General features: G+C 41.0%; 1 protein-coding gene and 1 long non-coding RNA gene across 4 annotated transcripts in view; one reads left to right on the top strand and one right to left on the bottom strand.

The window, feature by feature from the left end:
- Positions 1 to 10,729: 10,729 nt before the first annotated feature.
- LOC118965501 lies at positions 10,730 to 14,707 on the bottom strand. The gene is made up of 3 exons (XR_005052835.1): positions 14,435 to 14,707; positions 12,765 to 12,930; positions 10,730 to 11,915 (listed from the first exon to the last, which is right to left on the bottom strand). It is a non-coding gene; the product is annotated as an uncharacterized LOC118965501 (long non-coding RNA).
- Positions 14,708 to 14,829: 122 nt separating this feature from the next.
- The window catches only part of LOC110529611 (exostosin-1), a 280,414-nt gene continuing 271,054 nt past the window's right edge, over positions 14,830 to 24,189 (top strand). Inside the window, exons 1-2 of one of the 3 annotated variants that reach the window (XM_036985038.1) lie at positions 14,830 to 15,583; positions 16,373 to 17,460. In XM_036985038.1, the coding sequence (XP_036840933.1) occupies positions 16,499 to 17,460 (962 nt within the window). In that variant the 5' untranslated portion in view covers positions 14,830 to 15,583; positions 16,373 to 16,498. The other 2 variants (XM_036985037.1, XM_036985039.1) reach the window with 2 other exon arrangements.

Raw genomic sequence — 24,189 nt, 5'->3', positions numbered from 1 at the left:
CAGCCCCCCGTACCTCTCTGATTCAGAGGAAGACACATTTCAGTTGAAGGCATTCAGTTGTACAACTGACTAGGTTGTACAACTTTCCCTTTCTTGCAGTCAGTTTGCAGTCTACAAATGATTTGTAATTGTGTCCCCCCCCCCCCCCCCCCCCGCACTAGACTTCGTAAGACAAAATCCACAAAGAAAAGACATCAGGCAGTATGTGGTCTCCATGTTTAAATAGTGACGGCAGAGTTAGTTCAAACTGCAGGACTTGGTGAAAAGATCATGGAAGACAAAAGTGAGAGACAATGAATAAAGATGTTCAAACAAGCCCGTCTATCTGTAGTGGATGTTTTTCAACTTTAAAATGCACTAGACGGTGTAAGACAAAATCCACAAAGAAAAGACAACAGGCAAATGCATATGTGGTCCCAATGTCTAAACAGTGACAGCAGGGCTAGTTCACACTGCAATAGCATGGTTCTCCTCACAGGTGAGGGAATCAGCCCATGCTCGGTGAATAGCACTTGGTTGATCTCTGGGAGCAGGACACAGCATAGCTGATTAGATCATGTGAGACAAAATTGAGAGGCAAAAATGAATAAAATAAATCAGCAAAGGAATGTAGTTTGTGAGCTAGAAAATGAACATCCTGGCAGTCTGAGGCAGGGTGCTCTGCAATCATCCTACTCCAACTATTGGCAAAGATAATGGGGCATTTCTTATTTGTTAGAAGGAAATTAGTTGGTCCTGTCCTGCCTTGATGACTGAATTAGCTTTACACTACTTGTCCTATAGATATTTGTAGTCACCAGCTGTCTACCAGCTGTCTACTACCTTAGGTACTGGATAGCATGATTGGCAGACGTGATCAGCTGAGATGGTAGCATGGATAGTAATGAGTTTTGATTCGTTTACAGTTTAGTACCTGGCAGTATTTGTCTGTCCAGCTAGCGACCATAAAAGTAAGTATTTTGAAAACATTTGCAAGAATTGGCATTGGCAACAAACGGAACTGTGTTCAGAATAAATACATATACACAATATGTAAAAACCAGTTCCTCCCTCGACAGAGATAGATCATCTTGAAAGCTAAAGCAGACAGCTTGCTACTGCCCACCGCCTATTCCTTAATTTGGTGTTTATTAGGATTCTTCAAATTCTTATAGAATTCCTGCTGCAAGGCAGCACGGTGATTGAATTACTGTGGGGAGCCAATCAAGTTACTCCAGGAGACATTCGGAATGGCCTCCATATCCCCATTGGTTCGATGGGTTCTCTGTGATTAATGTGGAGTAATTGGCAAGTCATCCATGCATTCAGTCAAACCTTCACTCCAGGTGAGAGGAAAGGAGAGGGGCAAATAATTGACGATGGAAGGAAGCAATCAAACAAGACATTGGTACTTTTATTAGCATAGAGAGCACCTAGCAGCAGTCTGCACACTATCTCCAGGTTAAAGAGCGCGGCCTGTTATTGAATATATCCATTTGTCAAGACAAATGAGGTACACAGCTCTGGGTCTGATGGGCAAGCTTCCAGCGAGGCCAAACTACCGTGTACTTTATTACCGGGGTGAGGAAAATTAGTTTTCCCTGAAAACGCAGGCAAGGGCAATTTATTTTCCTGACATCAATGGATCTTTGGCAGTTGATTTATCTTTGCTGTGTTCAAACTGATTGTGTGAGAGCATCTGCAGGTGGCTGCAGTGGCTTGTGGGAGAAAGGGTTTCAGGGCAGCGATGCCTTGGCTCATTTGGTTGTAGTAATTTATAGTTGCAAAGCCTTGCAAAAGTTCTGATAGAGAAATATTAAATTATCATTGGCTTGGCATGTCCTGTGTCTGTCTATATCAAGAAAAACGAAAGCCTCTGGTAAAGATATATATTTCGCAAACTCTTATAAAAGAAAGTCTATCTTATAAAATAATGTCTATACAACCTGTTCAAAGCCATGCAACATGAACATAGAATTTGTTTGGCTTTATCTTTAAATATTTATAGCTCTTCCGCTATCAAGTCTTATCATCAATCTTTCCCATCATACATATGTCTGGCTATATATTTTCGGCATTGCTTCCCTGAATGCATAATATGGATATCTCCTTAATGATTCTCGTTTGCAAACTAGCTCATTTAAAAATATATGAGTGTGCCATTCACATGACATTGCATAAACATTTTACAGGGGTTGGTCAATGAAGCACATCATATGCTATACATTTTGCACTGGGGAAAGGAGGGTTTGAAAAATGTACGGTGACAGGGTGACAAGTTGTAAAGTGTTGGAGGTAATTGGTGCCCTGATGCTGTGATACAGTGATATGGGTGTTTTATTTTCCAATGATTTTACAATTAGTATAGAGGGTCTGGTCCTTAGTAGCAAATATCTTTATGGAGATGTTTAGAAAATTGTATATCTTGTTGAATGATGATAGAAATAGTCTGGATGATGTCACAGTTCTCAAATTCTTATATTTTTGGGTCCAATGTCTGTCTATGTCTTGAGTTTTTGAGTAGTTTTGTGTTTGGGAGAATTTCAATTTCATTCCCATAAGTTTCTTGACAGCACTGGAATGATTCTGTCAGTCTGAGACATGATCTTCTCTCAGTATCTCTTGTTACTGAAAATTGAACTTTGGAATCAGCTCCTGTCTGATATGAAAGAGATACTGCCTTCATAGGGCATAAAAATCAATCCTCAAGACCTGTCATACAAGGGATATAGCACTTAATGTCCTTGTCAAGAGGGGGCATGCTGATGAGAATGGGTGAGCTTAATTCAAGCTGAGTTGTCAGAATGAAGATAACTATTCACGACTGGTGAAGAGGGATTGCACTGGAGAGAGAGAGAGAGAGGAGATAGAGAGAAATAGAGTGAGAGATAGGGCGTTGTACTTTAAATTGAATACAGAACATGGATTAAATGATCCTGCTCATATCACCCTTGTGAACAGACTGTAATAATACCAGTATAATCTTGCATATCCTGTTGGAAATTCCTGTGATCATCCCACTGGAGCTCTGAGGGGATATGTGAGATCAGAAACTCTCGTTTCTGTTAATGATGACATCCCTTTGGACCAAGTGTCTGGTTAACATGAAATTAAGAAAACACAAGATGTAGTGGTCATCTGTTTTAAGTCAAGTGTCCAAATGTTTTACTTGGATTAATGCAGTGAATAAAACCAAGTCTTGATTCTTGAAGTCTTGATTCTTATGTCTTAATTTTCATGACTCAGTATGAGAACATTTCCACTGATAAGTGTCCATATCAAAGCAGAGTGATCACAATGGGATACAAAGAAGTAATACACTGTAAGGCATTTGAAACTGGGTTTGAACCAACATTTAGTGCAGCACATTTTCTTAGGTTAGGATCGAGTCGTAAGAGGTCATCTCCACATGTAAAAACAGTCTGACAAACAACCATGTTGATGTCCTGACAGTCCTGTGCAAGAAGATAAAAAGTGTCACAGCATCAAACATTGGGAGTCCTCCACCCCAACACAAATCACTTTCCATCTTCCAGTTAGGATATGAGGGGCTATGCTAGCATCAGCAGCTCTCAGTGTTATCTGGAACAAAAGGCCTTTGTACTGAAAAAATAATCCACTCTCGGAATTTAAGACTCACTGGCTCTTAAAACATTCTAAGAATAAATACTTATAGATGTAGGAACTTAATTTGAGCCAGTTTGCTACAGCCGGAAAATAATCCTGCAGCAACAGGAAAGGTGAATTATAATGTGGATTATAATGGATATTTTTTTATGGGTTGGTACATTTTGCGTCAGGGCAAATCAAGTCTGACATTCAGAAGTGGAAATTACAAACTTTAGAAGCCTTTTTAAACGTTGAATACACTACAAGTTTGCATTTCCTGCTGTACAGGACATTTTTCTTCAACAAATCAGTGATCAAATGAAGATCCTACATCTGTAGCTATATCTTTGGTTCAATGCCACACTCTTTTCTTACTCTCAATATTTCTGCTTAATACAACAGTCTTTTTTCAGTAGCATCCAGCTGGCAATGTTTGATGCAGCCACTATTAGATTCATACACTAAATATAACATTTCTGTTAAGTTGAGCTCAAGTTTTTCTGACCTGATTTTTCACTATTTTGTCAGAGCCCAGTCAAATGTTTGAGAGAAACTGCTATTGCTTCATCCATAATACATACATGCCTACAATATGTATAAAGAGCATGTGGAAATATGTTTTCCCAGTGGTTACCAGCATCCAATGCAATTATAAGTAGCCTACTGCACAAAACCATCAACTTGACTCCCCACTGCAGTAAGAACATTGAAACACAGATAATCAGCACAGGCCTGTACAATGACAAAATTCTGGGAAACATTTCAAGACAGTCCTTTAACCCAGAATAAATATAAACATTTCAGGAAATCCAGGCTGGGACTCCCTGCAGAAAGGCCATGCAGTTTGACCAGGTGTTGGAAGCTGTGGAGCTGTGGCAGTGTCCAGGTTCTCCCAGGGAGTGTGAGAGATGGGTGTCTGGATCACGGGTGTTGGCCAGGGGTACCGCTGGGCTCTGTGCTGGCCCCAGTACTTTTTACTGAGCAGGAGAGAGACACGTGCCGTGGACTTGTCTGGTGGGGCCAGATGGAAGTTGTCTGGCTACAGCTTTCATCTTCCTATGCTGCTGGGCAACCATACAACTTGTAGTGTGTAAAGAGCTGCATGGTAGGCTGCATGATTTTCACAATTGAAATTGACAAGCACCGTTGAAAGTAAATATCTACAGTATCCTGTATCTTCATTTCAAAAATGGAAAATGTCTCCTTGGAGATGGCATTTGTGTTCACAAACAGAATACCTCTGGGCTCAGACATCATTTCAAAGTCTATTTCACATTGGTTCGTCATCATTTGCTTTAAATGATATGGAAACATTGATTCAACCAGTGTGTACCCAGTGGGTATGTTCTGACAGGGTAGTTCCCTAAATTTGATCAAACATACAGTACCATCTTCATCTGAACAACCGAGATTACCAGACCAGCTTTTTAAAACATAGATCTACACCTATCGTGTCATATGAATTCTTCTTCAGACCTGTTGCTGTCTCGATATTATTATCTTTGGATATTACTACAACTATAATTCCCTATGACTTTTTACATCATTATCAGAGGGGCCGCAGATGACTTACTCTCCAAGTCAACAATGAAAGATAATCATGCTAGGGCAGTTAGTAGAAATAATTAAGGTTCTGTTATCCGAACACCTGCAGCATATAATTGATCTGCACCACATTAAACAGGGTATAAAATAGAGAAAATTAAATGCTTAGAAGGTGCTGTGTTTTTTCAGGCCCAGTTTTTCAACTTGACAGAACGCGTGTCTGCGCAAAGATGAACTCATTGACACACTATACTGGCAGTGTTTTAAAAGTAAGATACCTGTGATACCTGTAACATGTTCAGTAGCCATTCAATACTATTAATGAAGTGTGGCCACACCACACAATAAATTCATAGACTTGTGAAAAGTGCTTACTCCCTATATGCTTTAAATAGAAGTCTTCATTTATTAAGTTATTGGTTTGGTGGTTGTCAATAACTTCATATTAATCCATCACATCCATTGAACAAAGTTGTACATTTTCAGATCTCAGTTCATTCCCAAATTCACGTCTAGTCTAACGGTAACTGGACCTTGAATATTATATTAACATTAAATACAGTAGTTGGGTTACATATAAGACCATAAGCCCAAGGGAGCTGTGTCGTGTGTTTGAGTCAGGGGTAACAAACAATGTATTACTTTTCTTTAGGGGGTTCTAAATGCAGGTCAGCATTTTTCAGTCATGAATCTTGTTCTGGAGGCAACTCTACATGGCTGTCACTATCTGGAACAGCCACAAAGTCATAACATCTGATTTTAAACCTAACCTTAACCCTAACCTTAACCACACTGCTAACCTTAATGCCTAACCTGATCTTAAATTAAGACCAACTACAATATAGCCACTTTTGAATATGCATCTGGACTATCTAAGAGGAAATCATTCAGTTCTGTCTCTAGGGCAAGACTCATGACAATAAATGTCAACCTGCATACTAAACAGAACTTCCACCACTTTGAAAGAAGTAAATCACAAAATAAAAACTGTGACCTCTTCACTTGCTAGATATGTTTAATTTGAAATATGTTGTTGTGCTGAAGGGGCCTTTCAGAGATAAGAGAGAAGAACATCCATCTGAAGCTGAGCACTCTGAGACGACCCTCATCTGAACCAACTCAATGTCACGGATCCCCGCGGTACTGATGCTCATTCTGTTCACCAGTTCCGGAGGTCTTTCTAATCTTCACTGAACGGGATTTATTATCATCAACCCCCGACTCTTGTCTGATTACACACACCTGATTCCCATGTCCCCTGATTAGTATGTTATATATGTGCCCCCTGTTCCCTCTGTCTTGTTGGTTATTGTTCCAATGTCCGTTGGTGATGTACCTATGCGTTGGTGCAGCTGTTATGATGCATGCTATATACAGTTGTAGTCGGAAGTTTACATACACCTTAGCCAAATACATTTAAACTCAGTTTTTCACAATTCCTGACATTTAATCCTAGTAAAAATTCCCTGTCTTAGGTCAGTTAGGATCACTACTTTATTTTAAGAATGTGAAATGTCAGAATAATAGTAGAGAGAATTATTTATTTCAGCTTTTATTTCTTTCATCACAATCCCAGTAGGTCAGGTTTAAATACACTCAATTAGTATTTGGTAGCATTGCCTTTAAATTGTTTAACTTGGGTCAAACATTTCAGGTAGCCTTCCACAAGCTTCCCACAATAAGTTGGGTGAATTTTGGCCCATTCCTCTTGACAGAGCTGGTGTAACAAGTCAGGTTTGTAGGCCTCCTTGCTCGCACACGCATTTCCAGTTCTGCCCACAAATTTTCTATGGGATTGAGGTCAGGGCTTTGTGATGGCCACTCCAATACCTTGACTTTGTTGTCCTTAAGCCATTTTGCCACAACTTTGGAAGTGTGCTTGGGGTCATTGTCCATTTGAAAAGATCCATTTGCGACCAAGCTTTAACTTCCTGACTGATGTCTTGAGATGTTGCTTCAATATATCCACAATAATTTTCTTTCCTCGTGATGCCATCTATTTTGTGAAGTGCACCAGTCCCTCCTGCAGCAAAGCATCCCCACATCATGATGCTGCCACCCCTGTGCTTCACGGTTGGGATGGTGTTCTTCGGCTTCCAAGCCTCCCCCTTTTTCCTCCAAACATAACGATGATCATTATGGCCAAACAGTTCTATTTTTGTTTCATCAGACCAGAGGACATTTCTCCAAAAAGTATTTGTCCCCAAGTGCAACCGTAGTATGGCTTTTTATGGCGGTTTTGGAGCAGTGGCTTCTTCCTTGCTGAGCAGCCTTTCAGGTTAAGTTGATATAGGACTCATTTTACTGTGGATCTAGATACTTTTGTACCCGTTTCCTCCAGCATCTTCACAAGGTCCTCTGCTGTTGGTCTGGGATTGATTTGCACTTTTTGCACCAAAGTACCTTCATCTCTAGGAGACAGAAAGCATCTCCTTCCTGAGCGGTATGACGGCTGCGTGGTCCCATGGTGTTTATACTTGCGTACTATTGTTTGTACAGATGAACGTAGAACCTTCAGGCATTTGGAAATTGCTCCCAAGGATGAACCAGACTCTACAATTTTTTCTGAGATCTTGGCTGATTTCTTTTGATTTTCCCATGTTGTCAAGCAAAGAGGCACTGAGTTTGAAAGTATGCCTTGAAATACATCCACAGGTACACCTCCAATTGACTCAAAGTATGTCAATTAGCCTTTCAGAAGCTTCTAAAGCCATGAAATAATTTTCTGGAATTTTCCAAGCTGTTTAAAGACAGTCAACTTAGTGTATGTAAACTTCTGACCCACTGGAATTGTGATACAGTGAATTATAAGTGAAATAATCTGTCTGTAAGCAATTGTTGGAAAAATGACTTGTGTCAGGCACAAAGTAGATGTCCTAACCGACTTGCCAAAACTATAGTTTGTTAACAATAAATTTGTGGAGTGGTTGAAAAACGAGTTTTAATGACTCCAACCTAAGTGTATGTAAACTTCCGACTTCAACTGTATATTGTTTTATTGTTTTTCAACAAGGTTTATTTTGGGTGTATTAAAAACCCCTGTTGTGTATTCCTGCGCCTGTCTCCAAAATCCTTTATACCAGCGTGACAATACCCCTGTACCTCTTAGAAGAAGGCATTGTCTTTCCCTGTCCTGCGATTCTCATTTTATTAGATTGAATGAGTGTCATTATTTCACGAGAATGCTGTGTCTGTTTCTAATGGCAGCCTGCTGTTTGAGGATGAAGGTTACCCTTCTTTTCAATTGACACACTCACCAGTGCTTGATTTAATTTGGAGTGGCAGCTATATGAAGCTCCCCTTTATAGCTGTGAATTTGGAATTTATTATGAAATCTCTGAACGACGCATGCAATAGCTACAGTAACCATATCTTCTACCACACCATCATCAATAATCACTGAACAACAATATTTAACTGGCAATAGCACAAAGATGAAGCAATATATTGGCAAAAATACAAAAAAACAAAGATTTAGCTTTTGCTGTCTTGGGAGTTTTCGGTTGACAAGAGTGTAGGTTCCTCACAGATTGTAGGTGTTTAAGTTAATTATCTATTCACCACAAAATGGGATACATTTAGAATCATCAGGCATGGAAATGTCTTGTTTACTTCATGGTTGATATTTTTCACTACACCACCTGATACTTCCTGGACTGAGTGATGCACCCTGGTGTATGCTGACATTTACTTGGGAGAGCTAAAGGACACCACTCTAGGGACTGTATTCTGAGCTGGTCCTGCTCTTGATATTGATTGACCCAAATATGTTGTGAGTCACTCGACATGGTGCTTCTTCTCCCCAACTGGCACCAGCGGTGGCAACACGAGAAATCAATTTACACCATGGCTGTAATGCACCAGGACGCTATGCACAACAGAGGCGAGAAGTACCCTGATGCTCCTTGTAATGCAGTAAGCTCACAGCTTCAGCGTATCCATACACACTCTAACTCCTGATAATAAAGTACAGCTGCGAAGAGAAATGCTTATTTTCTGCGTTAGAGTAGTTTACCTTTCAGAACAGAATAGAGGATGTACTGTTTGTATACTTCACCATTCAAATGCAGCACATCATTTCATGTTTTCTGTCACTTTTACCTTCATTTCAGCATATGGTTTACTTGCTTTGCCTATTATACCGTTTTTGATGGCATCCGTGTGGTTGCGACTAAGGATGTGTTGTTTTTAGTGCTATCAAACACCAGTCTCCAAAGTGCTAAATTGACTGGCAGGGGGTAATAATGCATTCCATCTCTCACAGACCATCTGGGGTTTGACTGTGAAGGTCAATTACAGGAGAGCGCTACAGAAGTGACAGTGCGGCATTACAACCAGCTTGTCATGTCAAAACAATTCTGTTTTTCTGTTCATGTAATCTGCACTCCAGCCTCAGATAGCCTATTGCCCTATCTCTGTATGTGTCCTCACTTCAACAAGGGGTATGTCTGACTTATCCTTTGCCTGATAGGATATTGTGCTGCCAGTGCTACCCTACTTACAGTATATGAAGCTCTCTGGATGAAGAGTGTCTAGCTTTTTAGTCTAGTTGTTTTTTTAATCTTAATTATGGTGAATATCATGACTTTGTATACAAGTAGATGGCCCTAAAACAAAACAGTACATTATTTCACTGATGTGAATACTCAAAAATCCATTAATCAAGTATATCCGAACAAAAGGATGTAGGTACTGTATTTGGCCACAAACGGCTGTTGGATATTTGTGTCATTTTATGATGTGTGGTTGACAATCTGGGTGCATCATTAAAACAACAAATACATACAGTGTAACTGAGAACATTGATTTTCCATCTAGTTTGAGTCAAATGAGAGTGATCCCTGATTACTGATTATTTATATACACACACCTTTCAAGAACCAAAAAACTATGTGGAACCTTCTTTTACAATTCCCCAAATAACATGGCACTGGGTATGGGTTGGTCCCTATCAGAAGACAATATCACACCTGCAGAGGGAAAAAGAACAGGTTGCAGCTTGACTCTTGCCCAGTCTGATACTTGTCAAAGCCAGTGTAAATGACATCCCAGATCAACCAGAAATTGGATACCTTACTTCCTGAGCTCACCATTCTCAAATGGAAAAGTCCAATCATGTTGGAGTCATGAACTCAGCTGGTCTGATGTGATTTCTAACAAAAGAAGCCAGCGAGAGATGATATTAACATAGTGTATTAGTGAGTCAACCAGTGTTGTTTTGATAAAGGGATAAAGGAAATATTTGTATTGAGTTTGAAGCTGTTATTTATCACCAGAACTCTGGAGGCCTTGATGAATCAAAGACTTGTTTTCCTGGAACATATCTCATCAACATTCTGTCTGCTCTCTGTCTCTCTCTCTCTCTCTCTCTCTCTCTCTCTCTCTCTCTCTCTCTCTCTCGCTCTCTCTCTCTCTACCCCTCTCAAATCGTAAGTGTACTCTTAACTTTTTTTACACAGCTAATAGGAAAAGAGTTGGGAGGAATGGATGACAGGCAGATCAATATTTCATGAGGGATACGTATGTGGTCAAGACTCAGGCAGACACACAGGAACCAAGCTGCTACAGTACTTTGTTTTTAATAATCTGTTAACTCAGGAGACTGCCAGAAGAATCTCAACAGAACAACTGCATTGATAAAAGGCCACTCAATCCACATGTAATTCAGTTTAAACATCGGCACTCTGTCTTGACTTACAGTCCTAAAATATTCTAGTCTTTTGCCCATCCATTAAAGATGGGTTTTGCACTGTCATACTCTGCGAGACAAGACAACAACATTCTCAATTGGTCCATTATTGTTTACTTGACAACAAAATGTTCAAGACTGTAAAAACCTCAATAGTAACCTCAGACTCAAGCAGTGCATTTGTGAAATCATGTTGCACTGTAATTCTTTCTGGTCTTAAATATAGTGTACCTGCATGCACATTTCTTAACCATTAACCATGAACATATATATTCTATGTTTAGGCCTATTTAAAACATTTAGTGTCTATTAATTGTGTGTGCACTAATATTCTTTCTCAGTCCTGCTTGTCTTGTTGGTAAACACAATTTCACTGGATTGTATCAAATGAGCAGCAACAAGGGCAGGTGTTAAGCCAGAAGGACTCTCTGTTTCCAGGGAAGGTTGTTCTCGCTGTCCCACTGAGAGTATATAGTAAGCAATCAGGAAGCAACAGCAGGTAGACCACAGGCTAGGGTCCCCACACCTATGGGAATCTCACTGCCAATCAGCCTCGCTTACAGCCTCCCACGTCCTGATTAAGCAGGACCTGCCCAGCATTACCATTCATGAAGTTGTGGGACCTGCTAAAAAGCCTCACACGTGTAGAGTGAAGGAGGGATGAAAGTGGGCACTTTGTCACAAGTGAAAGGAAGCTTCACACGGCTCTCTCATCAGGCAGCAGCACTGTATGTACACTCCCACAGTGGATCCAAAGCCTGCCTTACAGCTACGTTCTCATTAGGTATGTTTCGATGGTCACCCCCAGGACACCCTTATCAGTGTGCTTGGAAGACACAGTCAGAGTGGGGTAGAATAATGATTTTCTTATTAACTCTGTACCGTGCTCCCAGGGACATCCATCGCATATCTCTGAACCTAGACGGTGTTAATGCTTGATCTCGGGCACAATGTTGAAACCTGTAACATTTAACTGTGACCAGGGGTTGCTGGAAAGCACCAGGAGGAAGCTGGGATAGTCCTCATTACATGATTTTCTCACCAGATAATAGACAGAGGCCTCGCAGTACCAGAGGAGTACAGGATACAGCAGCTGTGAAAACAGGTGGACATATTGTAGAATGAGTCAAATATGCAACGAATTTCCTTTAATATCCCAGACAAAGGCAACAATTGTTTACAGAGCTTTCTAAAGCATAAAGGAGAGAAAAGGGTCATCTTGCCTACAAGGTATTACGAAGTTAGCGGTCTGACATATATACAGATTGACACACATAGCTTGTCTAACCATGCAGGACCAACACAGACAACAAGATAAGAATGATGTATGGCCTCAGAGGAATACATCCTCAAAATGCACTGACTTGACAGCTTTAATATTTTTTTCTAACAGCTCCTAAACAGCACCTAACGGTCGGCATGCAATCACACTGCCTTCTACTCACTGCTTTACAAACACAACATTCTCTCAGCCTCATTGCAAAATGTGTAGAATAGCATGAGCTTAGCTATGAAACTGCACATTTATCTTTCTGCCCCATGTCAATATGTGTAGAATTGCTAGAAATTTGCTTTAAAACCTCATAATTTTCTCTCAGCCTAACAAATGAAATCTCATTGGATATTTTCATTCACTGCTTGTGACGGAAACAACTCACTTGGACATACAGCAAGTACTGTAATTGTGTGCTAATACGATGGGTGTTTTCATTTGGTAGCATCTGATTTGTCTTGAAACCCACTTGTGTTTCTGCTGACATGTAGCTGTTGTGGATGCTCCACTGAGCCCTCTGTTGCCCTGAGCTCCATGTGGTCTGATCCTACTGTACCTGGGCTGTGCCACTGCTAAGGCACCCCAGGCATCAGGGTGTATAGAATACACCCCAGAGGGCCAGCATATATAACCCTAGGGGCCAACATCTGTACCTGCCACATAGTTTACCTGCCACAATATACTGTATATTCTCAGGCCAGCTGATGGTCACTTAGCACCAGTCCCGGAGAGCTCTGAGGCACGGCAGATGTTATCGTCCCAGTGGAGGGAGATAGGGTAGTTATGGGTCAGCTAGCAGCCACAGCTGAGAAATCTGACCAGAGAGGGAATCCTTCTGGAAAAACCAATGGGAAACAGTGTGAGTATATTCAGGCTTCCAATACAACACTGCAGGGGAACATTCATAACAGTGTTTGTTTTGCAGACTCAAAGGCAGTAGTGAAAATTCCTCTTAGGACTCGGCAAGCAGAACTGAGATGATTCAGTTTCTTTCTGTAAGTGTTGGCAAAATGCTGCCTCATACAGATGTTGGATTTTAATTTGATCACCCTGTTGCATCTCCTGCAATGCAGAAAATGTAAAAATGGTAGTGTATTTAATGTTTAAAAAGGCCTCTGAAGTTTGAAATTTCCCCTTTTTCATTTTTTACTTGATTTTCCCTCACAAAAAAATGTATCAACCCCTACGAATATGTCTATGAATTATAATCCACATAATAATTCACATTTTCTGTTGCGGCAGGATTATTTTCCTGCTGTAGCTAACTGGCTCGAATGAAGATCCTACATATTTAACATCATAGTGGTGGTGCGTAGCCTGCCCCTGTGCCTGCGGACATGTTTTGATGAGTCTAATGAAGCCATACAAGGCCGGAATGCAAAGAGAAAATTGGATTTTCACTTGAGCACACAGAATAGGTTGACTTGATCATTTAGGCACTAAACACAGATCTCAAGTTACACTCTGACTTGCAAATGCATCACATGCATTCTTGCATCAAATGTGGTTAATTATGTGGCATGTTTTCCTGTGGTTATTGTAAGAATGTGAAATCTTCTGCTTGTGTAGAGTTTAATGCTTGTGTATTTGATTCTGTGAAGTTATTTGTACATTACATTTTAACATAAATTAAATATAAAGCGTTCACTTCAGACAATAATTTATTTACCACAGGTTGATCTAGCTTACCAAGAGTTATACTCACTAGTAGAGTAATTCCAGGCTTTCTGAATCATGCTTGGCTTTTTCTGTTACATCTTCGGCCACAAGATGGCATCATTTATTGCACGATGAAACATGTACATTTGAGCTGACATGCAAACCCTACCCAGTGCCGAAATGATCAGTTATACTGTGATTCTGAATCAATATAATTTGGAAAATGTTCTTCAAAAGTAGAATGAATCTAACAATCTTTACTTGAATCATCCTTGGGAACTTCCTATTGAAACACTTTGATGGAGTTGTATTTTAGGTGTACCTAATGAACCCAACTGTAACAGGGTGAACTTTTAAAGATGCGACAATATCCAGCAAGCATAAAATGGTATCAAAAAAAGGTCTGCATCTCTTTAGTCATTGTATAAGTGTCACTAATAAGCTAAATAAATACTTGACTGTGTTATAACTGTGGCATTCCCATATATCCTTATGGTTTGTGTGAGGTCTAGAAATACCATATAACAGAATTGCCATTAATTATACAAGGGAGTGTTGCTAAAGTTATAGTCCGCTACAGTCATGACATACATACAGGACCATATTACCAAGTTATTACATTGTTATCACACTTCTTCATCATCATCATGAATCAGCGCAGTATTGAATCATTTACTCACCATCTATTTCTGCGTTTAAACTTTGTATTCAAGACAAGAATGCATGGTGGAATATTTTGTCAACTTCACAATAGCCTACAGTACACGTTGAGATGAAAAAAGTAAGTGCAAACTATGTGCAATCTTTATCTCAAGCACACCCCTAAAGAGTGAATATGGGCGACTGATACAAAAAAGAGCTCTGGGTAGTGGGCACGTCATGATTAGGCAGGCTACCATACCACGAACTTCGTCTCGCATGCTTTCTCATCGAACATCTACAGTTTCTGCCAACGCCTCTTGAAATGATCGACGCTTCCCTCATCCATTTCCATTGCTCACAGCGCATCCTCTACCAATAACCGCGGTCGGAGGCGCAGCCTCTCGTTGTGGGAGGTTCATTGCATGGTCCTCTGCTCTGAATGGGAGTGGAGAGGGATGCAGGACGATTCGTAAACTCCACAGGACCCGTGGAATATTTAGAATTAGCCCCTATCTGCGAACTGTGGTTGTATTCGTAGTGATTCAACTACAGCCCGGTGAATGAAAGACTGAGAGATTGAAGCTTGACGCACCGTATCACTTTGGTGTAAATTTGACTCTTGGTCGTTGGAAGATGCTGTGCTGGGCTCCAGACTGTTGAGGCGCGTGTCGTTTAGGTGACACAGACACTTAACTTTACGGACTGTGTATCATTTATCTACTATGTAATTGGGAGCAAGTGGATGTACATGGGATCCATATAATTACGATCAGGTGGATGTATTCAACTGTCATGCATGATTTACGCGAATTTATAGAGATTGAGAAAATAACCCTGAATTAAATCTCAGCAGTAATTCGTGCACGGTATGCATGTGTGCCTTGTTGATCGGACGGAGCTGGGTAGACAATCATGGACTGTCATCAGACGAAGAATATGCCAATGCATTGTAGGTTCCACAGTCGTAACGATTGGAATTGACATAGCCAGTCTGTACGAGCGCCGGGGAAGTATGGAGAGACAGGTCTAGATTCACTCATTCGGATTCACCCGTTGAGAGCGAACTTTGGAAACTAAAGTGTTCTCCATGGAAACTTTTATGCAGGATTCCGACACACTCAAAGATGACAGCGTGAGCAGACCGTTGTAAACACCACAATAGAATTGCATGAATACAGAAAATATAGGTAGGCCTATATAAGTAAATCTTATGGGGGTGGGTGGGGGGGTCCCTTATGGAAATAAGACTACACTAAGAATAATAACAATTTTTTAAAAATAACGTTTTAGCGGGCCTCCCATATGGGAAAATGACCTCTGTCGCAAGTGATGACATGTTCTTCAAGAAGTGCGAGCCAGAGGCCCTTGAGAATGAAAGAACAGTATTTTGGATGAGTTCTCTGGGATATGTTGACGTAAACGTAGGCAACCACATTCTAGGTAAGGAAAAATGTTACTTTGCAACGGATGGCTTCCAATGCATCTCCAATTTCGTTGACTCTTATCCTCACAAAAATGCATGATTTTTGTTAATTAAGTGTCCCAAAAGCTATTAGTATAATCTAGGATGCTGTATTTACATCGTGTTTATCAACTGTTCATCCTGATGAGAGGGAATCAATCAATGCTGGAAGTTTCAAAAACAGAAAGTAGTCTACGACAGGTGTTCATTACAAAAAGGTAGGACCCATGTTTTCCCAGATACATGACTTAATTGAATAAACGTTTGGTTTTTCTTCAATGGGATTGGTGATGATTGATCTATATTAATTCATTATTACTTTTGCGGATGGGTGGGGAATTGAAGGAGATTACTTTGGTGTTGAGCAATTGATTCTAATCAGAAAGATGAATATTGATTGGTTTCAAAACATGCAGCAAACACTGTCAGTGATACCAATGCATCTCTTGTCTGCATGTATATTGTCCAGCTGTAGTGTGATTATCAGGCACTCTGTTCTATCCTGTGCACACAGTGACTCGGACCAGCAGCATGCTTACCTGTGGATAAGAGTGATCCCCGTGGGTTGAGTGTGGACCTCCACGTTCTCCCTGCTCCTTCTCCTGCCTTGGTTCCCATCACCTTCAGCCCTACTGTCCACATGCAGGCCAAGAAGAGGTACCTGCTCGTGTCTCTAGGGGCCTGTCTTCTTCTGGTTGCCTACTTGTGGGGACTGCAGATTGGGGAGTTCCATCACCAAAGCCACCACCAGCAACTGTACAGAGTCGCCCTGAGCCCTGGCCTGCCCAGACAGCGTTGGCCTGAGTGGATCCACCCGCTCAACACCTACCTGGAGGACGGAGAGCAGGAGGAGGACAGCCCTCTCCTCCACCACCAGCACACCTCTCCCCGGGAGAGACGGGAGGTCCGTAACAACATCTACAAGAGCAGGAGGTGCCGCATGGACACATGCTTCGACTTCAGCCGCTGCCAGAGGGGGTTCAAGGTGTACGTCTACCCCCTGCTGAAGGGGGAGACGGTGTCTGAGAGCTACCAGAAGATCCTGACAGCTGTCGAGGATTCCCGCTTCCAAACCACAGACGTCAACGAGGCCTGTCTGTTTGTGCTGGGCATTGACACTCTGGACCGGGACCAGCTGTCAAGCCAGTACATTCACAATGTCAAGGCTAGAATACAGAGCCTCCCTACATGGAACGACGGAAGGAATCACCTCATATTCAACCTTTACTCTGGCACCTGGCCAGCTTACACAGAGGAGCTGGGCTTTGATATTGGCCAGGCCATTTTGGCCAAAGCCAGCATTGATATGGATCATTTTAGGCCACACTTTGATGTGTCCATTCCTTTGTTTTCAAAAGACCATTCCCAAAAAGGAGGGGACAAGGGATATTTAACACTCAACAATGTCCCTCCATCAAGGAAATATTTACTGGTTTTCAAAGGGAAGAGATATCTGACGGGTATTGGTTCAGAAACCAGGAATGCTTTGTATCACATTCACAATGGGGAAGATATCATTCTTTTGACCACCTGCAAGCATGGGAAGGACTGGGAAAAGCATAAGGACGCAAGATGCGACAGGGACAATGAAGAATACTCAAAGTAAGTTCCCCTCTTATGTCCTTTTGCTGGTTCAGGGTCTGTCGGGGCTAATTACTAAAAGTGAGTGACATATTTCACAATGGTATGTTTTTCACTCTACAGCACAGGATGTACAGACAGTCTGACACAACATATCAATGGTTTAATCCCTATTTCAGTAAAACACTCTTAGCACTGTGACTATCATCATATTGCAGTTGTTCATCCATGTTAGTTGGATTATCCTGACAACATTTGCATCCAGTTTTACTTTCATATTTGCTACAGTATCGATCTACCAATATTTTGGAGCAACGGGGGAAAAGCCGCTTCGGTGGTACAGGTTAGGTTGGCTGTGATCTTTGCCTGATTTTTATAGATGCTTTAGAATACCTATGACAGTACTGCTAGTCTGCTATATAGTCGAATATGTTCTTTAGCCCTGCAGCCTGAATAAAAGCACAGTGACTTAACACTTGAGAGATCTGAGTGCAAAAAATCCCCCACCACAGGGCAGCTCCGTAACAGCTGACAATGAAATGTTTTTTTCAGCAATTGAGCAAAAAGTTATAGACTTTCATTGGATTGCAAATTTACTGGCCTTGCTTGAATCAGAGCATAAATAAGTTGTTACTCTTTTTAAAGCACATGCCTCAGTAAAGTTACTGAAGCATTTGCACCCAAACAAAATGTACATCATCCAGTAATCCCATACGGAACCATGTGACAGTTTAAATTTGCCTCATTTAACCGGGAACCACATGGGAAGCATTGACTTCCATTGTATCGGACTCTCCTGATTTGTTTTGTATGGCTGGGTTTTCCCCCACTTCCCATTGTTGCAGGACGGGCATGTTTGTGCAGTGAAGACCATGTCATCACTGGTAATGCTCAGTCTTACGTACGTTTTGAACTTGCATTCCAGCCCTTACAGTTATTTCAGTGCCTGGCTCGCCCTCATTGGTTATTAGTATGAATGAATGTCCCACAGATGTTTTTAGAATGGTTAGATAGTTGAAGGGTGGAACACATCCTGTGAGGGCTTTTAGGGGGTTTTGTTACAGTTCTGGGTCTGTGGCAAATCACATCACACATTTTGTTTGATCAGACCAATAACATCAACATCTTACAAATGTCTTCAAGCTCACAGAGAGAAACATTAACAGCACTGTTTGAAGAAAAACCGATGTGGCTTATAGGAGAATTCCAAAAGATTTGATTACCAAAGATATCAAATGACTCTCTCTGAAAGTGACAAGAAAGTAAACAATATTGTGTACATTCATTCAGATGCAGTGTGGGCAAAACAAGGCCCACACCTGAAGATACTCTGTGTGAATAAAATGGAAGGGGATTTCAAAGCCTCAGTCAGAACAGTCAATAATTGGCCTTCAATTGAATTAAACCGGGGCTGAGGGATAGAGGAAGATCACACCCCATGCTGGACAGCATGGATTGAAGTCAGATGATTTAACTGTACCACGATAACGTCCCCCAGAACCCAGCGCAACAGAACCATGTGTCTCACAGTCACATAACTGACGATGACACAATGTCCCTATTTAACATGGTAGACTGTTATTTCATGACCAAAATGGTGTAGAAGCAGTCATCAAAGCCTTTGTGTCTCAGAAGACAGTCAGATTTATTTGTCTGGTCCTTGTTATTTTCCACCTGAGGAGAGTGAGATCCTGCTGATGAGATGTATTGACAGGCTGTAAATTACAGTTTCTCACTGTTGGGTGCTTTCTGCAGATCTATCACCAGCCATGAAAGGAAAAATCATTTGATAGTGCTTTAATTGCAGACTACATTTAACCTGTTGTTTCCCAGCCTCGCTGGCAGACAAAGGAGACATGATATTTAATTACTGAAGCACTATAGACCTATAGACCATTTTCTTTTTTACATCACTGGTTATGACCAGTCATGCCTTGCTTCTTTATTAATGCATCAGATCATTAGTCTTTTAAGCCTAACTACAAAGCTGCAAAGACTTATGGGTTTATAAGATATCTGGGTGACTTTCTGACAATAAGGTCTAGACTGGGGTACACATATGATCTGAGACATGTTGTATAGGTGCTTCCTCAATCCTGCACATCCACATACAAATTAGACAAATGGATCAAACACATTGAAGGTAGTTAGAAGATTAAGTGATTGACAATCACCTTCTACCTCAGCTGATAATGTCAGCTGGAAAAAAAGGCTGGGAATTGATTAATACTTGCTCGACAAAAACCTATGAGAGCATGCAAGACCTGGATTGTCCTGTGCTGTAGAATTGGTAAAAGCATTTTAATTTTCTTTCAAGTGGATGTGTTACCATCTTGACTAACATGAATTGAAAGGGTTCATTTGTGAGGTTGTGTAACGGTTTTCGTCGTCTGAAGAAGAGTAGTCGGACCAAAGCGCAGCGTGGTAAGTGTTCATGTTTGCTTATTGAACTGAACACTAATACAAAATAACAAGAGAATAAATGAAACCGAAACAGTCCTGAAAGGTTCAAACACTAAACAGAAAATAACTACCCACAAAAACCATGTGGGAAAAAAGCTACCTTAGTATGGTTCCCAATCAGAGACAACGATAGCCAGCTGTCCCTGATTGAGAACCATACCCGGCCAAAAAAAAAGAAATGCAAAACATAGAAAAAATAACATAGAATGCCCACTCAAATCACACCCTGACCAAACCAAAATAGAGACATAAAAAGCTCTCTACGGTCAGGGCGTGACAGGTTGTATCTTTGACGTTGCTAATGTAGAGTGGCAGTTGTGCACTGGTGCAGTTAATTCCAACCAGACAACGCAGGTATGGTTTTGGACATGCTTTTGTTTGTATCTTGCATATGTCTAGAAACCCTGCCAACATTCAAACAATGCAGTGGCATCTGCTGACACAGAGACATAGATTTGGTGGGTGAACAATGTCATATGTTTGCTCTAGAAGATTTTCATTTTCTTCTGCCATATTAAGTGTTGTTGCCATGTTGCACTTGCAATCCTAGTTGCCTGACTCATATCTGATACCTCGCCTGGACTCCAAATAAGTAATAGAGGAATGGGACTTGACTCAATCACAAGTTCTTGTTTTTTCTCCCTCTTTCCCATCTGGACTTGTGCATCATAGAAACCTAGCGCCGGGCATCAAATGAAATGTGCCGAAGGTGTGGGTCACTCATGATTGATACCATCCATCTTCACGGGGGTGGGGTGGGGGTGTGGGAGCAAAAAAGCCATAAAGCACTGGCTAGTGGCAATATCGGTTGTGATATGAATAAATGTTTTCCTGAGATATCTTGACACGCTTGAAAGAAAAGAGTTCTGGTATTTGACTTATTTTTCTTGTATGGCTGTGAATTGGATAATTGCTTTTATTTTTGACTTAATGATATAAATCATTTCTGTTGTGATTGGCAAATGACATTGGCAAGTTTCTACAATTAGAGATGGCAACACTAACCCGTAATACCATATGTGTGTAATTAAATGCAAACTAATAACATGTTAGGTCATTCCTATTCCTATTTATGGCAGTCTGAAGCACTATCCACTTGACACTTGTCAAGCCATGACGTTGATAAAATGCACTAACAATAGTGTAATTTCAGAGCCATTTTCTAGATGTTTACAAAAGCAAACAAGCTATGTACTTTGATCCTAAACTACTCAAGGCACACAAATTGTATGCTTTCATGTCTAAAGTAGATCTAAATTAAGAGGCAAAGCATCATACTCACTGTAGTTAAGCTAATTTGATTACATTTGCCTACCTCTGAGAGCTGTTGACCTGCATGTGTGTGTGTGCACGAGCTTGCTCGGTGTTTGTGTGTATGAGTCACAGATTCACCCCGGCTATTCTAGCTTCTCTAAAGGCTCAGCCTCTCAGCATCTTACCCTGGAAGAGGTGAGATCTATATAGAATCACCACCCTCACTAAAACAACCCTTTGTGTCAAGGGCGGTTATAAGTTATTCTTATGCATCCCTTCATGGGTATTGTGATTTGTAAGTCGAATGGGGGGGGGGGGGTAGAAATGGGGAAGGTATCATGGGGGGATATGATGTGATGGGATATGAGGCAAACATTACTATGATTGGGGATTTATATATAAATGGGTGGCAAACACAGGAGAAGTTTCTAAGCTAAATAAAAGCCCTGGAGAGTGGCAACCATCAGGTACCATAGTTACAATCTGATGCCACGTTCAAAACAACTGGGAACTCGGAAATCTCTGACTTCAGTCTGTTCAAGACAACTGGGAACTCTGGGGGGGACTAGCTCTGACTGGCAAAAATCATTTTGAACGGTCATCCAACTCGGAATTTTAACTCAAGAACTCAGGCATCTTTCTAGAGCTCCGACCTGAAGATCACTGACGTCATGATTTGACATTTAGTTTTGAGAGCACCATAGTCAGTAGTGTGAACCATCCTTAACCTTGTTTTGTTATAACATCTTTAGTCTGATAGACGCTTATGTGACAACCAGAATGCATTGTATGATGTCAACAAACATGGCGCCACACATAGCTGGCAAATAGCTTAGCATTAGGTCATCATAATCCGTACAACCTTCAAAAAAGTATTTTACACACATCATGTGTCCATTACAATCTATGCAAGAATCTGAATGCATGATTTGTCACCAGAACTTTAAAACTTGAATAAAACATAGCTCAACTTGAATAAGATTGAGCTCGGGTGCATCCTGTATCCATCCATCATCCTTGAGATCTTTCTAAAACTTGATTTGGAGTATATTCAATTGATTGGACATGATTTGGAAAGGCACGTACCTGTCTATATAAGGTCCCACAGTTGACAGTGCATGTCAGAGCAAAAACCAAGCCATGAAGTCAAAGGAATTGTCCAAGACAGGATTGTGTCGAGGCATAGATCTGGGGAAGAGTACCAAAAAACATCTGCAGCATTGAAGGTCCCCAAGAGCACAGTGGCCTCCATCAATCTTAAATGGAAGAGGTTTGGAAGCACCAAGACTCTTCCTCGACTCTTCCTCGAGCTAGTGCTTGGGCTCTCGTCGACGAGAGAAGTTTGTCTGGCTCAGTAAAGCCTCAAACGTAAATTGTCTGCAAAAGTGAATTTGGCTAATTCTTATCTGAATTAATGAGGCAGAATTCAAACTGTTATAATATAAAGTGCCAGGGTTAACTAGGGTTAACTTTCCTGTTGCGTAACAATCACACTTTGGAACAATGCGTGTATTCTGACACCACACGCATATGTGCCTTTTACTGAGGAGTGGCTTCTGTCTGGCCACTCCACCATAAAGGCCTGATTGGTGGAGTGCTTCAGAGATGGTTGTCCTTCTGGAAGGTTCTCCCATCTCCACAGAGGACTTCTGGAGCTCTGTCAGAGTGACCATCGGGTTCTTGGTCACCTCCCTGACCAAGGCCCTTCTCCCCCGATTGCTCAGTTTGGCCGGGCTGCTAGCTCGAGGAAGAGTCTTGATGGTAGTATCAACTTCACTTGTATTCTAATGGCAGTAAGGGTGATTTTATATTATTATACAACGGGTGGGTCTAATCCTGAGTGCTGATTGGTTAATCCGCATTCCAGCTGGTGTCTATTCCACAAATTACCACTGGCTAAATCTGACGTTTTAAATGCCTATTTACTCTGTTCCATCTGACGACGCAATCCACTGTCTCATCAGCCCAGCCAGGCACTTTATAAATGTAATCATCTCCACTATTAAAAGCCACTAGACAATATCTCAGATTTATTTTTCAACAGCAGAGATTTGTATAAACCTTGCTGTCTGTCTCGACATCGTTTGCAACATTGTTGCAATATTCAAATTCGATTTCCAGCTGTCCCATAGTAATGAATCTGTCGGGATTCAGGGCGAGAGTCTGGCAGGCAGCATTTCTCAACCAGTCGAAATTATGAATCAACTGGCATAATTTTTATGGACATATACGAAGAAATGTCAATTGACAAAAGGTCAAATGAAACGAAGTGCCGCTAGTTTGCAGTCTTTCCAGCTTCAGTTTGAAGTGATTGTGTTATCTGTGTTTTTAGCTAGCTCCCCGGGAACAACATTGTCCTGACGAGTGAGCAAATGTTCTATGCCAGGTGAAATCGCGCCTCATTAGCTCATTGTTATGGATGTATCCAAATAAATGTCACTACAAAACAACAGCTTAAACAAATGCAAATGTGGCTACTTTGCTCTTATTCTGGCTGCACTTTTTGATGTGATTGTAAGTTAGCCATAGTTGGAACGTTGCCAGCCAGCTGGGCAATGGAACATTTAGAACGAACGTCTGGGTCCATAGATACAGGACAACAAGACTGAACGACTGGGTCTCTAGCAACCGAACCGATAGAACGAACGACCAGCCGGCTTGGGTACTAACCCTAGATTTGTATTGGGACTATATCTTGTGGAATAATGAAATGGTATGAAAATATGTTAATCATTATTTGAATTTGTTGGTAACCCGTTGTATAAAAGTGATCCTGCCTTCGACTCTGGCCTAACAACACCCGTCCCATTTATTTATTATTGTCAACACTGCTAATGGTGAAGATTGCAGGTGGATATTGGTAGAATCTTGGGAAGATGCTTATACCTGTTAGATTATTGTTTTTGTGGGTATTTCTTTTCACATATGTATTATTCTTGTAACTTTTTAATGACTTTTATGATGTATTATTGTTAGCACTATTAATATTACTAGATATTAGCATCATTAGCATTATGTTCCAAGTTTTTGCTG

This window comes from Oncorhynchus mykiss, chromosome 8 (assembly GCF_013265735.2).
Source record: "Oncorhynchus mykiss isolate Arlee chromosome 8, USDA_OmykA_1.1, whole genome shotgun sequence".
Taxonomy (NCBI): Eukaryota; Metazoa; Chordata; class Actinopteri; order Salmoniformes; family Salmonidae; genus Oncorhynchus; species Oncorhynchus mykiss.
Note: the sequence above shows the minus strand (reverse complement) of the source record. Positions and strands in the feature narration are given on the sequence as shown.